Below are 13,552 nucleotides of genomic sequence, written 5' to 3' on the forward strand. Positions count from 1 at the left end.
ATCATTGCACAGATACACCATTCAGTTTATTGTAGAATGCCTTCTAGATCTCCTTTTCACAGGAAGTTGGAAACACCTGCAGGTTACATGTAGGATGAATCTACATCAGGAGGGGCCTGGCCACTTTAAAAATACTTACTAAAAAAGGAAATAAAATGTCGGAGTAGCCAGAGTAAAATCAGTGACTGTGCAAACATATCTGGAGGATGTGAGGCATAAAGTACATCAAGTGTTCCTATAAAGCTGTTAGGAAACAGATTCACACATTCCTCTGCTTTCTCACCAGAAAACATTCCCACCTCAGCCTTAACGTTAAAATCTGCTCCGTTTTTTACTCTGTAATAGCTGTCCCATAAAACAAGCACTTAAATGCAGGCAACCTCTAAGGCAACATGTGAACTACAAGCAGACTGCGCTCAAACGCATCCTGGACAGCAAGGGCCTTCCCAGACCGGTTCTGATCCGCTCTAACGGGAAGATACCACAGAACCAATTTGCCAAATCCACTGCTGGATACAAAATACAAAAACATTACACACACAATACTGAGGTCAAACAATCAGGGAATCCACAGCTTAGTGTTGGCTCCAGAAGCTGCAGGAGGTGAAGGAGCTGCAGCAGCCAGACTTCCTGCTGCTGCTGTGAGGCGTGACCAGGAGGAGGGGTCCAGGAGGGGAACGAGGAAAAGCTGAAGAGATTCTGCTCGTTTCCAGGAGACCAGGTGTGTTTTGCATAAGCAGGATCCCGTGTACACAGCAGGGCACATTTCAAACCCCCTGCTAGCTTCTGGTTGTTCTGCAGACAGTTAGCTAAATGAACTCCATCCCAGTTTCACATTCTGTGGAGTGCCATGATGATCCAAACACACACTCACAAGGCAGCCTGGAGTCCTGAGTGCAAATGCAAAAAACCCACACAAGCTCCCACTGCTGTGGCCTCAGCCTGTCCGTCCTGCAGCAGCTGCTTGTCAGTCAGTCAGTCAGTCAGTCAGTCAGTCAGTCAGTCAGTCAGTCAGTCAGTCAGTCAGTCAGTCAGTCAGTCAGTCAGTCAGTCTCCCGCCCCTCCCCTCCTGCTGGGGCCATGGTCACAGAAGATGCTGCAGCTGTTTGTCTTCTTATAGAGTCTGTGATGCACCATGCAGGACATGCTAGATGGGGACATGTGCGTGTGTATGTGTGTGTGTGTGTGATGCAGTGAAGCAGAGAGGATGCTGGGTAGTGTCCTCATGATGTGCCCTGTCTCTTCTGCTGCTGCACCCGGATCAGCTCCAGCTGCTTCTTGCACTTCTGGTAGTAGGTGGACAGACTCTTGTTCTCTTCCAGCAGCTTCTTGTGCTCCTGCACCAGACGGGATGTGTTCTGCTGGTCCTTCTCGTCTTGGTCCAGTTCAGCGATCAGCTCCGTCCTGCACACAGGTCATTTTAAACATACACTTGAAGTAATGCATTCCAAACCACTTCCAGGCTGTGTTGCCATTCCATACAAACATGAAACAGTTTTAGTCCGGTAACCTGATGGGGTTTATCTGGAAGCAACTCAACAGTTCAGCAGACCTGTGGACAAACCTGGATCAGACTTCACAATGTAAGTAAAGTTGGTCTTAAATTAAATAAGATCTTTATACTTTACACACGTATAGTCATTGTTTAACTGCTGATATCTGTTGCATCTCTGGTTTAAATGCATCTAACATTGAATCAGACCAAGTCTAGGTTTCAGAGGACCTAGAAGCCAAAGAAATGGTTAAACTATCTGTTTACATTTTGAGACCAGGGTGCACAAAACCTACAGATCTGATGTGGTAAACCTAAGACAGGAAACTTAATTTACTGAAATGCCAATGCTTATCTTTTACTTAATGTAAAGGAAATCAAGTCTGGAAGTCACAACTTTAACAATCCATATTTTCCGTATTAATTAGGCCCAAGCAGCTAAGCGCTGCGTAGGTCTATTGTAATTGTATTGTAAATTATTATTATGCTTCTGTCAAAAGAATTGGCTTTTTGGGGGCTTTATCATATTCATGAAATATGACATGAAATTTGGTACACTTGTATAACTTCCTAAGGAGGTATACAATTAATGTCACAGTGCAAGTCAAACAGGAAGTCGGCCATTTTGGATTGAAGTTCCGATTTTCACTCCATTTTGGTCGTTTACAGCTTTCGCATTTGAACTCCTCCTCCTAGGGATTTTGATTGATCGGCTTCAAACTTGGTCAATGGTCGATTAAAAGTTATCAAAACGGTGAGTTTTATGCATGCTGAAGGGGCGGTACCAGGGGTCAAAGTTCGCCTACTCGCCATGAAACACGAAACTGTTATATCTCCTACACAAAAACTCACAGAGGCACCAAACTTTCAGTGATTGATCATCATCGGGTTAAATGATGATTTAACCCGATGATGGGTTATATCATCAATGAGTCATCATCGATGATGACTCATTGATGACTATTGAGATTTATTCCTCAATAGTCATCAATGATGACCCAATAATGACCATTGGGTGATCATTTGATGACCAAATGATGTCAAATGATGACATCACTTAGGTCACGCCCCCTGAGAACAGTAAGTGTCATGTTTTACTGTGAACAGTCTCTGTGTGACCCCTTTGACCTAATCAATATGAAACTGTGTCCAGAGACAGAAGACATGTTGCTGTGTTGTGGATTCCAACCCTGACTGGTTTCGATGGAGTAGGTGGGCGTAGTGGCGTGGCGAACTGACCTGTAATGCAGTTGTGATACATTTGGCTTTAAATTCCACAGTTTTGAGCCGAGCTGCACCAAACTCACTAGGATGAATCTTTATCCACCCGCCGACAGGAATCCAGGGTTTCCCCCAGTGTATTATAAGCCTGGCAGCCAGTCATGCTTTACTAGCCCCGTCACCTGGCTATGCATTGCTTGTTTACGTTTCTAGGGGGGAAAAAAATAAATAAAAAAATTGCTTATTTTTTACTTTTTTTAAAAGCTGCAAGAGTCTCTGTTGCTCTGAGGATTTCACTAGCAGAGCAGATTTATTCCTAAATGATAGGTTTATAATAGATAGGTTTATAGTTTATGCATTTAAAGCCGACAGCGCACGGACTAATCACACCCTGGCGCCTCTGCTCTTTGCCTCGCGCGCTGCCGCTGCTTTACCTCAGCGGGATCGCGTGCGCCTCCTTTCACTCAAACTGGACACTTACTGTGAGGAATTATGATCCTTTGGAGAACTCTAGGTAATAGTTTAAAACCCGCTGCGTTAGCTCTGGTTGTGCAGCTTAATGTGAACCGCAGGAATAACTTGTAGCGAATTCAGAGGTGGCATGTGAAGTGGTGAGAATGATTTATCTTTGTGAACGAACAATTATATGCGCCGTTTACATCTCAACACGCTGCCCAGCGTGTGGCTCTGTGTCTGTCTTCCCTGTAAAGTTTATTGTGATCCTGGTTGGCCAGAGTGTTTGTGGATAATGACCACCGCTAACCTCATCATGCAGGTTCAGCCCGGTGAGGAGCTTTCGCGCCCTCTGGTCTGTAACGCATCACGCTGATTTTATATTTTTTTTTTTAGTATTATTTTTCCGGTTACATTTTGCATCAAACGCGTTGTCTACTTAGAGTTAATGCGCGCGGTGGCACGGAGATCTGAGAAACTCGTCCAGAAACTCGACGAACCAAAACAGTTTCTGTGACGATTAAAAACTCAACAGACATGAAATGAAAGAGCTGCTAAAGCCACATTAGCAGCATTGAATTAAATCTCCCGTTTGTTGCGCATCTCTGCGTAGTGCAGCGGATTACCTCATCATCCAGGGCCAGTCCAAGGCTGTTTGAGGCCTTGAGCAGACTTTGACTTAGGGGCCCCTCTTGCTGCTAAAAACATCAGCACCTCTAACAGCTTCTGTGTTAGATTTAGTGAAATATAGGCGAAGGGAGTAGTTTAATTGGCCAGCCTAAAAAGCAATAATCGCAGTTTACTAATTTGTGTAAATTCAAAGATTAAACTCACAGCATCAGATTGTTGGTATGGTAACAAAACAATCCAACTATGAATATTATTCTTTGAAGTTTTACAAAGTAAACATGCCAGCTCCTTAAAATCTTGGATCTAAATGTTAAACAATTTAAATTCTTTTAATTTATGTATGCCTTAACAATTGAATCGAATTTAATAGCATTGATAATCTCAATAAACAAGTGTTACATTTATGTATCTGTGGTCTGTTTTAAAATATTAGCGTTTATGGGGCCCCTGGAGTCCTTGGGGGCCTGATGGACCTGCTAACTTAATTTGGATTAAACAGAAGTGCAAATTTGTTGTTTTTAGTCTAGTTGTGGGTTTAAATAGCATTTTACAGAAGATGTCTTCCTGTAACATATAATTACAAAGTAATACTTTTACATTTCCTGTCAACTTAACATCTTTTAATACAAAAACACGGTAGACCACCGGTGGACCGCCTCGACGCCCCGACCACCGGGCTTAGCAAATTTTCTGGGGGAATCCCTGGAATCTATAACAAACTTTGGTGGGTGTGGCCTAATTTCCCTACAGCGTTCCCTAGAATATTGAATTATTAAACTTGGTACACATCTTGTCAGGACCTATAAAAAAGTCTCTTGGAGTCATTGTCCAAACCCAACAGCAAGTCGGCCATTTTGGATCAAAGCTGCCATTTCCTCTTTTTTGTAGACGTCGCATCTGTTTGAACTCCTCCTACAGCTTTTGAGATACAGACTTAAAACTCAGTGAGCACACTCTGGAGGCATTGAAGGTCAAACGTTATCAAAAGATTTCTTGTACATCAAAATATGTGGGCGTGGCTAAGTGTCAAACTTTGACTATTCGCCATGAAACATCAAGGTTCAATAACTTCCACATGCAAGGTCACAGCTGCATCAGACTTCCTATATCTCACTACAGACCAGTCCTAATCACATTGTCATGTTCAATTGATGACATCACCGTAGCCACGCCCACTTCCGACAGGAAGTCACCTGTTTTTTCTACTGTATGTCTTACTTTTACTCTATGATTCATATGGGTCTAATCCTGTGCCAACTGACATAAAATGACATGATGATGAACTCTGTCAATGCTGGCTGCTGATTAAACAGTACGAGCGTGGCCGAACAGCAAATTTGAATCCCTCTGCGTTTGCATACCATCGTCTCTAAATCACACATGCATCATCCAATTTCCACCAAACTTGTTATGATTGACTCTTGTTAATAATAACAAGCCCCATAGCAGTACATTACATTGTAATTTGACTCCACTGCGCCCCCTAGGTTAATCAGTCAGTTACATCTCCTCTCTACATTGGCCGATCTGCACCAGATTTTGGGTGCTTCGTCGGGGAGTGCTACCGAAAGCGTCGATTAGTATCGCCTGGCGGACGGGTGGGGGAACTGCGCAAGAGTGTCTGCAGTGCGGGAACCCCCGCGGAGGCCAATAGGCCGGAACGGCGCTGAGCTGTGAGGGCCGTTCGAGGCTGCTCACAGCCTGGTTTCTTTCTGAAAAAAGGAGACTTTGGAAACTACAAAAAAAGAGAAATTACTGAATTAAAGGTGTATTTGACATTTTGTGGCTTACTATCCTATCGTTCCACAGCGTCTGATCCTCTCGATTGACAAATGACAAGGGAATAGACTTGGTTAGCTGGTTTCCACTTCAAGATTGAAAGTCTTTAATTTAGACTTTCAATCTGCTTCAGTTAAGTTCCAGATTTTTCCCACACTTGTTGACTACAAAATAAAACTCTGGTGATGTCCCACAGCATCCTAACATGCACAACAGGTGGTATATGGTTTATCACCTGGATAAACCTTTCATCATTTCTGAAGTTAAACCATGAATACAAAACATCTACTAAAAGTGAACATTTTGATGCATCTTGAACTGATAACTTTTTAATCACCAACATACTGCTGTTACTAGGGAAACTAAGGTTTTAACTGTTCAGTGTAAGCACAGTGTAACAATGTTCAGCCTGTTAAAACAACACGTTTAAAGAGTTTATTTTTATTTGAGCGCCATTTTAAGGTGCAACGCTGCAATGAACCTGGTCAGTTCAGTTCAGAGGGAAGCTAGTTGTTAAAGGAGAAGTTGTTGTGGCTCAACAGAGACATCAGTACATGTATTATGCAAGTAACACTAACTCACACACTTCCACACATGCTCATAGAAGGAAGATAAAGTTATCGTTTCTATTTACTTCCTTTACTGATGTATTCTCTGATAGAACAGACGTTGACAGCTTGCCATGAACAGCCAGAGCTGCAGCAGCAACACTTACTTCCGCTGAATCAGCAGGGCGATCTCAGTTTGGACTTTCAGATATTCTTGGGCCATTTTGCAGTGCTGCTCAAACACCGCCATGGACTCTTTGGAGTTCGGACAGGGAGCAAGAGGCTGGAAGACAGAGTATGTTGTCAGGAGTAATGGAGGCAGAAACTGAAAGCTGCTACAGACTACAGCTAATTAAACACAGCTAGCATAGAACTGGTAGCAGAGAGGATGAGGTACCTGCAGCTGGTGATCCAGGGTCAGATAAGCCATGGGAATGGAGTTGTCTGAGCCATTAGTGTCTGTGAACAGAGCAGACAGATAAGCTGATGGCTGCTGGGGCTGAAGTTCTTCTTCTCCATCAGTGTATTCCTCTTCAGATCACTATGACAGCGCTTTGCAAGAGGCTTTAAAGACTTTCCCTCATATTGTTATGTTATCACTACTTGTAATACAATATCTGTATGGGATTCAAATGATGAACCAACAAAGTAGAGCATAATTGTAAAGTGGAGGGAACCCGAAATATGTTTTTTAGAGGTTTTACAAGTACAAACATAAAAAGGTGATTCGCAAAGACAAAGTCCAGAATGTCTCCAACAGCTTTCAGAAGTCACTGAATAAGGAAATGGAGTGACCTGTGTGTGATTAATCTCTGAACAGTGCTGGAAGCTCAGATGTTCCTTGAAGGTCTCAGATGTTAGTTGGAGAATATCAGAGAACATCCAGCATCATGCAGACCAGAGAGCTCAGCAGAGCTAGGTTCTACCACAATGGTAGAATCCAGGTCCTGGAGGGCCGGTCCTCCTGCAATCATACATGTCTCCCTGGTCCAACACATTTCAATCAAATAGTTGAATTACCTCCAAAGTAGGGCTGTATAAATAAATCGATTCGGCGATATATATCGATATTTTCCGCCCTCTGGAAGTATTGATTTTTCATCCGCGAGTATCAATCCGTTAAACCAGGGATCCATAGCCTTATAGCTCTTTTTAAAGTCTAGCTTGTCCCTCAGTCTCACTTTTAACTTGAGCTTAAAGTGCACATTATAAACTACACACCAGTTTTTAAATTGTGTTAATAAGCCAAGTATAACCGGAGTTATGCTAAAATTAGTAAACCATATCTTTCCGACTGTCAGAGAAATGTCAAAAGCGCTGCCATTCCCCGGCTTTTCCGATTATGTGAGAGGGAATGAGCTTCCAAACTACAAAACGAAACGAAACGAAACATTAAGATTCCTGTGTTTTTGGACATGTAAAATCTTCAATAAATAATGATGGGCTGTATTTTGTTGCTGAGAAACGAAGTAAAGTTGCGCAAGTAACCCTGAAAGAGAAGTGGAACGGAGAAGTGGAACGGAGAAGTGGAACGGAGAAGCGGAAAGGAGTAGCGGCGCGAACGGAGCAGCTGCAAAAGCAGTGAGATCGCGAAATTAATGCAAATTTCGACTGGTAGCATTCACTTCGTAATTAGTTTTTAGCTTAGCGGTTTCTGTTCTGTATATAAAGGATTACCTGAAGAATGAACAAGGGTTGATAACATCCGAAGCGGGTGTGCAGCGGCACTGCGTTTTGAGCAGGAAGACGAAGAGGAAAAACCCCGAGCCGGAATCCGCAGTGAGGATTTCCATGATAACAATGGCTGATCGATCATTCTTATTAGCAACAGACAAAGAGTATCAGAGACTGAGAGAACTATGAGATCCTGGCAGTTTGAGAGGCAGCTACTCAGAGATCCAAGCAGGGGAATAGCGGCGCTGCGTAGCTGCAGGGAGTCGATCACTACGGGGTGAGGCGGAGCCACTACTTTAGCAGTTAGAAGAAAGCAGCTTACAGCCACGACTAACTCCGGGAGCCAAGGTAGAAAAGCCTTTTCCCCCATAGTTCAAAAGACTGGATTTGTGGCTGCATTTTGGAGTAAAAATGCAGCCACAATGTCCAAAAGAAAAAACATAAGTGCAATCATCATATTGAGAGTCTACAGAGGCTGATAATCTCACCACTCTGCTCCTCGATTACAGTTTAAACTTCTAAGTTTTATGTCAAATCCACATGAATTAAATGACATAAACTAATTCTCTCACTGCATCTTGGATTCATTTTGTCCAGCTGCAGACTGTGAGACTGTCAGTTAACTAAATTCAAGTCTATGGAACACAAAATGTCACTAAAATCACTCTGTCCTTCTAAAATCTTTCAGAAAATTGTAAAAATGCACTGAATCGCATTGAATCATATCGAACTGTATCGCTCAGCAAATATCGTGATACATATCGTATCGTGACCAGAATATCGTATATCATATCGTATCGTAAAATTATTGTATCACTACACCCCTACTCCAAAGTGCAGTCAAGTTCTCCAGTGTCCTGCTAAGGACATCATTATTTGACTCTGGTGTGTTGAAGCAGACACAATTAATGGTTTCAGGACTGCGGTTCTTGAGGCCTGGATTTGTCCACCCCTGTTCTACAACAACATCTCCCAGAGATCTGTCCAACCAATCAGCTCATGTGTAGAGTATGACATGGAGGCATGTTCTGCCTAGCAACACCTCAACTGACTGGCTAGGCAAGGAGAGATTTACACAGCTCAAATGGTAAAATGTGTTGTTAGGGCAAGCTTTAATTAATCAATCAATTAATAAGTGTGCACACTACAACTCTAACTCTTTTATAAAAGAGTTGCACAAAGAGGACCACAACTGATGAAAGTCATCCAAGATCTTGCTTAAATTTCTCCAAAGGCCATGTACTGAACTCAACAATCATGTGGAAGATGGTGCTGGGGTCAAAACGTATTACTTTTAGTATCAATATAAAATGTGTGAATAAAATGTACAAGGTAGTGAACTGGGAGAAACAGTGCACAAGTAATTTCATGCAGAGGTTTTCATTAGAAGTCTTAGGTAAGACAAGCTGATGTCCAGATGACGTTTGTGTTCCAAGTGTGGGGTCACCTGTGGGGTCGTCGTGGGGGAAGTAGCTTCTATTGTTCGACTTGTCAGGTGGCCTCACACTGGGACTGGAGGAGCGGCTGCTACTCCTGCTCCCCTGAAACAGGAAAAACACACATTCAACAGAGAACCCTCACACACACAGACTGCCTGAGGTAAAAATGAACTAAAACATGCAGTTCATCACACATTAAAAAAACCACTAGAACCGTCAACATTTCAACATTAATGCAATATAAAGCTACCCATTTTGACCTAAAAACCTCTCTCACAGGAGGTTTCCCTAATTCACATCAGTGTGTTCTGGACTTGATACGTGGAGTGTGATAAACAACAGTGAAAGAAAAATGTTTCCATGACGACAACAAAAAAAGTTGATCCTTTTCTATTTTCTTGTGATGCGTTGCTAACAAAGGTGTAAACATCTTTGTGGACGAGCTCAACATTTCTCAAGCACAAATTATTCTGGTCACAACAAATCAAACTCAGATTGATTTGTTGACAGATGTATAATACAAGATTGAGCAAATCACTGACTCTACGATCCTGACAAATTTTCTCACTGTCATTTGTGAAAAAAACTTCACTAGGTTTCAAAGCAGGATTACAAATATCAAAATGAATTCCCATTTCTGCCACTTGGCAAGTTAATATCAGACAACACATCAACAAATTGTATTGAAATTAGAAATATCAATTCCAGATGATGCTACTACTGCCTTACCTGACTGGACTCTGTGCCAATAGCTGGCAGATCCTGGACAGACCGGCGTCTTTGAGCCTCGCAGGTGGCTGTGGACAAGAGGACAAGGCAAGCAAAAACGAGGGACAGAATGAGACCGAGAGGATCAGGAAGCTGTGGTGGGAGACACATGGGATGCTGTTGCTCAACATGGGACTAATTCAATGGTTTATGTTCAGGCCTCCCAAAATATAGATTTGGAGGTTTGTGAAGAGAGCTTTCATTGCTTCCAGTCCGGCACACACATACTGGTGCAATCTAAAAGTATTCATACATCTGTTGGTCAAGCTTCCAAATATGATACAACCGCAAACCTCAAGATCTTTCTTTGCTTTGACGTGAAAAATCAACAAACCGCAGAATATGGTTGTGATGAGACAGCAAAGAAAATATGGTCTCAGCTGTTTCATATAAATTCAAACCTGAGGAGTGTGGCATGCATATTTATCTCCATAGAATCATGTTTTAGTGCAATTACAGTATTTCGGTGCCATTTTAGCAATTTTAAAAACTGAATCTTGGAAACCTGCACACTCAGATACTGGTGAGTGTCTGTGGCCAGTCACTGTTTTGCCAAAGATTTTAGATTAGATTTAGTTCTGAACTTTGATCTAAAGTAGTTTATTGTAAGTCTGATTGCATGTTTAGCCTCATTGTCCTTCTGGAAGGTGAATCCCAGTCTGAAGGTAGACTAAAATGTTTTCTCCAGTAATCACTTTAATGATTGAGTGTACAAGTCATCAATTATCAATAAAAACACAACCTTTTGTCACAACCTCAAACTTGTGACAAAATGTGACAAAAAATAATTGGGTAAGAATACTTTTGCAAGACACTCTTACTGCAAACTAAGTCAATCCACAGCAGCTTCTATTAATGAGTGTGCACTGAATAAAAGGCAAATGAACAAATGTTTGGCCAACATGGCTGAACAGAACTGAAAGGTACTGCTGGTGTCTGATATTTATTCATTTATGTACTGAGCAGATTGATACCATGTTTTAACCAGCCGCAGAAGATATGCAGCATGTGAAAAACATTAAAACATCAACATTTGTCCTCGCAAATGTACTGTATTTTTATTAATATAAAATTCATGTCAGATTACAAAGATTTTCCATAGGACACAAGTTGACAGGCTTCTTCAGATTTACTATAATACAGACCGCTACAGGAGATCTTTCCTGCCAACAGCCATCACTCTTTGCATTAACTCTTTGAAGACTTTGAACTAATGAGTTACAGCAGCATTTAATTTCTCTTTGGGATCAATAAAGAGAAATTTGAATTTGAATTATAATCCACTAATGTGTTGTAACATTACATTTTATGTAAAAGTCTCTCTGCTTTTACCACTCATACCAATATGTGCAATACATATTGTCAAGGACAAAACACACACACACACACACACATATATATATATATATATATATTTTTTTTTTTTTACAAGTCATCAATTTAAACTGCTAATATTGATATGCTGAGCAGCAGAGATGCTTTTTAATGACAAACTTCAGCGGCTTCCTTGGCTTTCTGACTTTTTGCACATTTTCTTCATGGGAAGAAAATGGCATTCAACACATCTTCCCTCTAGTGCTGGCCAATATGGAAAAAAAAATCACATATCACAATATGGACAATTTCATGTCACAATAACAGTATATATCTCAATAGACCACAATTAAGTACATTTTCAGTTATTCTCTGAAAAATCTGGCAAAAATAACAGGAAAAGGGCTCTGGGATTATTTTAATCACAAGATTAAAAGAAATCAATTTGTATTCATTGTTCACTTCTGAATCATAGTTCCAAATTTAAAGGTACATCTGCATAGAAGATGACATAATGTGTTGTTGTTGCAAGCTTATATAATAACCAGATTCTGCAGGTATTTTATTCTACACCAGATGTAAAGGTTCATCTAACTCTGGCTGATATTATGCTCTATGAAACACTTCAGCATGAAACATGAGTACACATGTAAACAAGGACACAGCACACAACACAAAACACRACAGAGCAGAAGTCTGAATTTCCGTTTGCTAAACTAAACATTTGCTATGTCGACATTTTAACAAGTTCATGTACGCAAAGTTTAACCCTGATCTAGGTAAAACTATGAGTTAAATAAGTTTAGATGTTACTGGCACTTGAATTGTTGAACCTCCTTGAATAGTAATGATGCACAAATGGCTCATAGGTGCTACAAGATGTTCAAAATAATGTCCCTCTGTGCTATGGGATGCAAATGGACATTTTTCAAATTAAACTTCACTTTTAGAATTTTTTCTATATAGTTTTATTATAAGGTAGACCTTCTATGTCAGATTTGCAAATCATATTTCTATGAATCCTTCAAGGTAGGCTATTGAATACTGAAGCTATCTAAAAAACCGAAAATAAAAGAGTGGAAAAACAACAATTAGTGTTTGTGTGTGTGTTTTGGAAAGAGATGCGGGCTGGCTATGAGATTATGATGAATATAAATGTACCTKTATATAAAATTAATACGTCTTATTGGCCATAAGAGCAATGTTAATATTGAATATTGCTATCGGCCTGCATTTTGATAGGAGTTCATCTCTGATCTAAAGCAATGAGTTTGATCTCCCTTTACCAGATTAAGTTAGCATCACAAAGATCAGCTAAAAAAAACTGAATGTTTTTTTTTTATATCTTTATCAGAAATAGATTCAAGTATCAAAATTAGTGAAATTCTTCTTGGTATTAAGTTCATAATTGTCATATTATAAAAAGCCTAAAAGTGACACTAAAGACACAATGACTTTCTTAGCCTCTTATCTGGTCAAATTCAGGGTCTCTCATATGAGAGCTGTGAACGGAAGCCATTTCTGACACCCAGAGCTGTCCCCATTCCTTCATATTCATATCTCTGCTAGTAATAATAGCTCTGACCCTCAAAGCGAAGGAAATTAATCAAAATGACTTTTGCAAAGTTAATGGATTTAAAGAGAGAAAAAGAGGAAGAAAGAGTCATGCTTTCTCTTAGTCTTTTATGCATGAAAGTCAAGGACAAAGCCCAAAGAACTGGTGAGCCGATTTACTCTTTGTGCCCATGATTTATTGCAGTCAAGACAGGAAGACAACAGAACACAGAGCCATGAGTTAGCAAAATTGACTTATCTGGAAACTTGACTTGCAGTGATGTTCTCACTGATTTTCCAGTGAATTATTAAAAGTCACGATCCACTAAAAACTAGAGATGTGCCGATCAGGTTTTTTCCTGCCGATACCGATCACCGATACCGATCACATAATTATTATTTTTTATCATAAATACTACCGGTTACATTATGTGGAAAAAGGAACCACGAATTCACCTTAATTTAGACAAAAACTTGTTTTTAATAACTTTTTCCAAGAAGAAAACTAAACAAAACAGGCATTCTGCAAATTGTACTGCTATCAGTAATACTATCTTTAACAGACTGATAACATATGAAGGCTCTGAAGAGGCTAAATAATGCAAAGAGCCAAAATAAAACCTCTCAACATTGCCAAAAAAATTCAAGTACAAAACTTAACATTCAAAGGCAAATACAGG

General features: G+C 40.5%; 1 protein-coding gene across 3 annotated transcripts in view; it reads right to left on the reverse strand.

Moving 5' to 3' along the window:
• map3k7 (mitogen-activated protein kinase kinase kinase 7) overlaps nt 1-13,552 on the reverse strand; it is a 43,954-nt gene continuing 30,402 nt past the window's right edge. For all 3 annotated transcript variants that reach the window (XM_008398472.2, XM_008398471.2, XM_008398473.2), the window contains 5 exons: nt 9,966-10,033; nt 9,245-9,338; nt 6,521-6,582; nt 6,291-6,406; nt 1-1,404 (listed from right to left, as the gene is read on the reverse strand). In XM_008398472.2, coding sequence (XP_008396694.1) covers nt 1,224-1,404; nt 6,291-6,406; nt 6,521-6,582; nt 9,245-9,338; nt 9,966-10,033 — 521 coding nt within the window. In that variant the 3' untranslated portion in view covers nt 1-1,223. The remainder of the gene's footprint in view (nt 1,405-6,290; nt 6,407-6,520; nt 6,583-9,244; nt 9,339-9,965; nt 10,034-13,552) is intronic.

This window comes from Poecilia reticulata, linkage group LG21 (assembly GCF_000633615.1).
Source record: "Poecilia reticulata strain Guanapo linkage group LG21, Guppy_female_1.0+MT, whole genome shotgun sequence".
In the NCBI taxonomy this organism is placed as follows: Eukaryota; Metazoa; Chordata; class Actinopteri; order Cyprinodontiformes; family Poeciliidae; genus Poecilia; species Poecilia reticulata.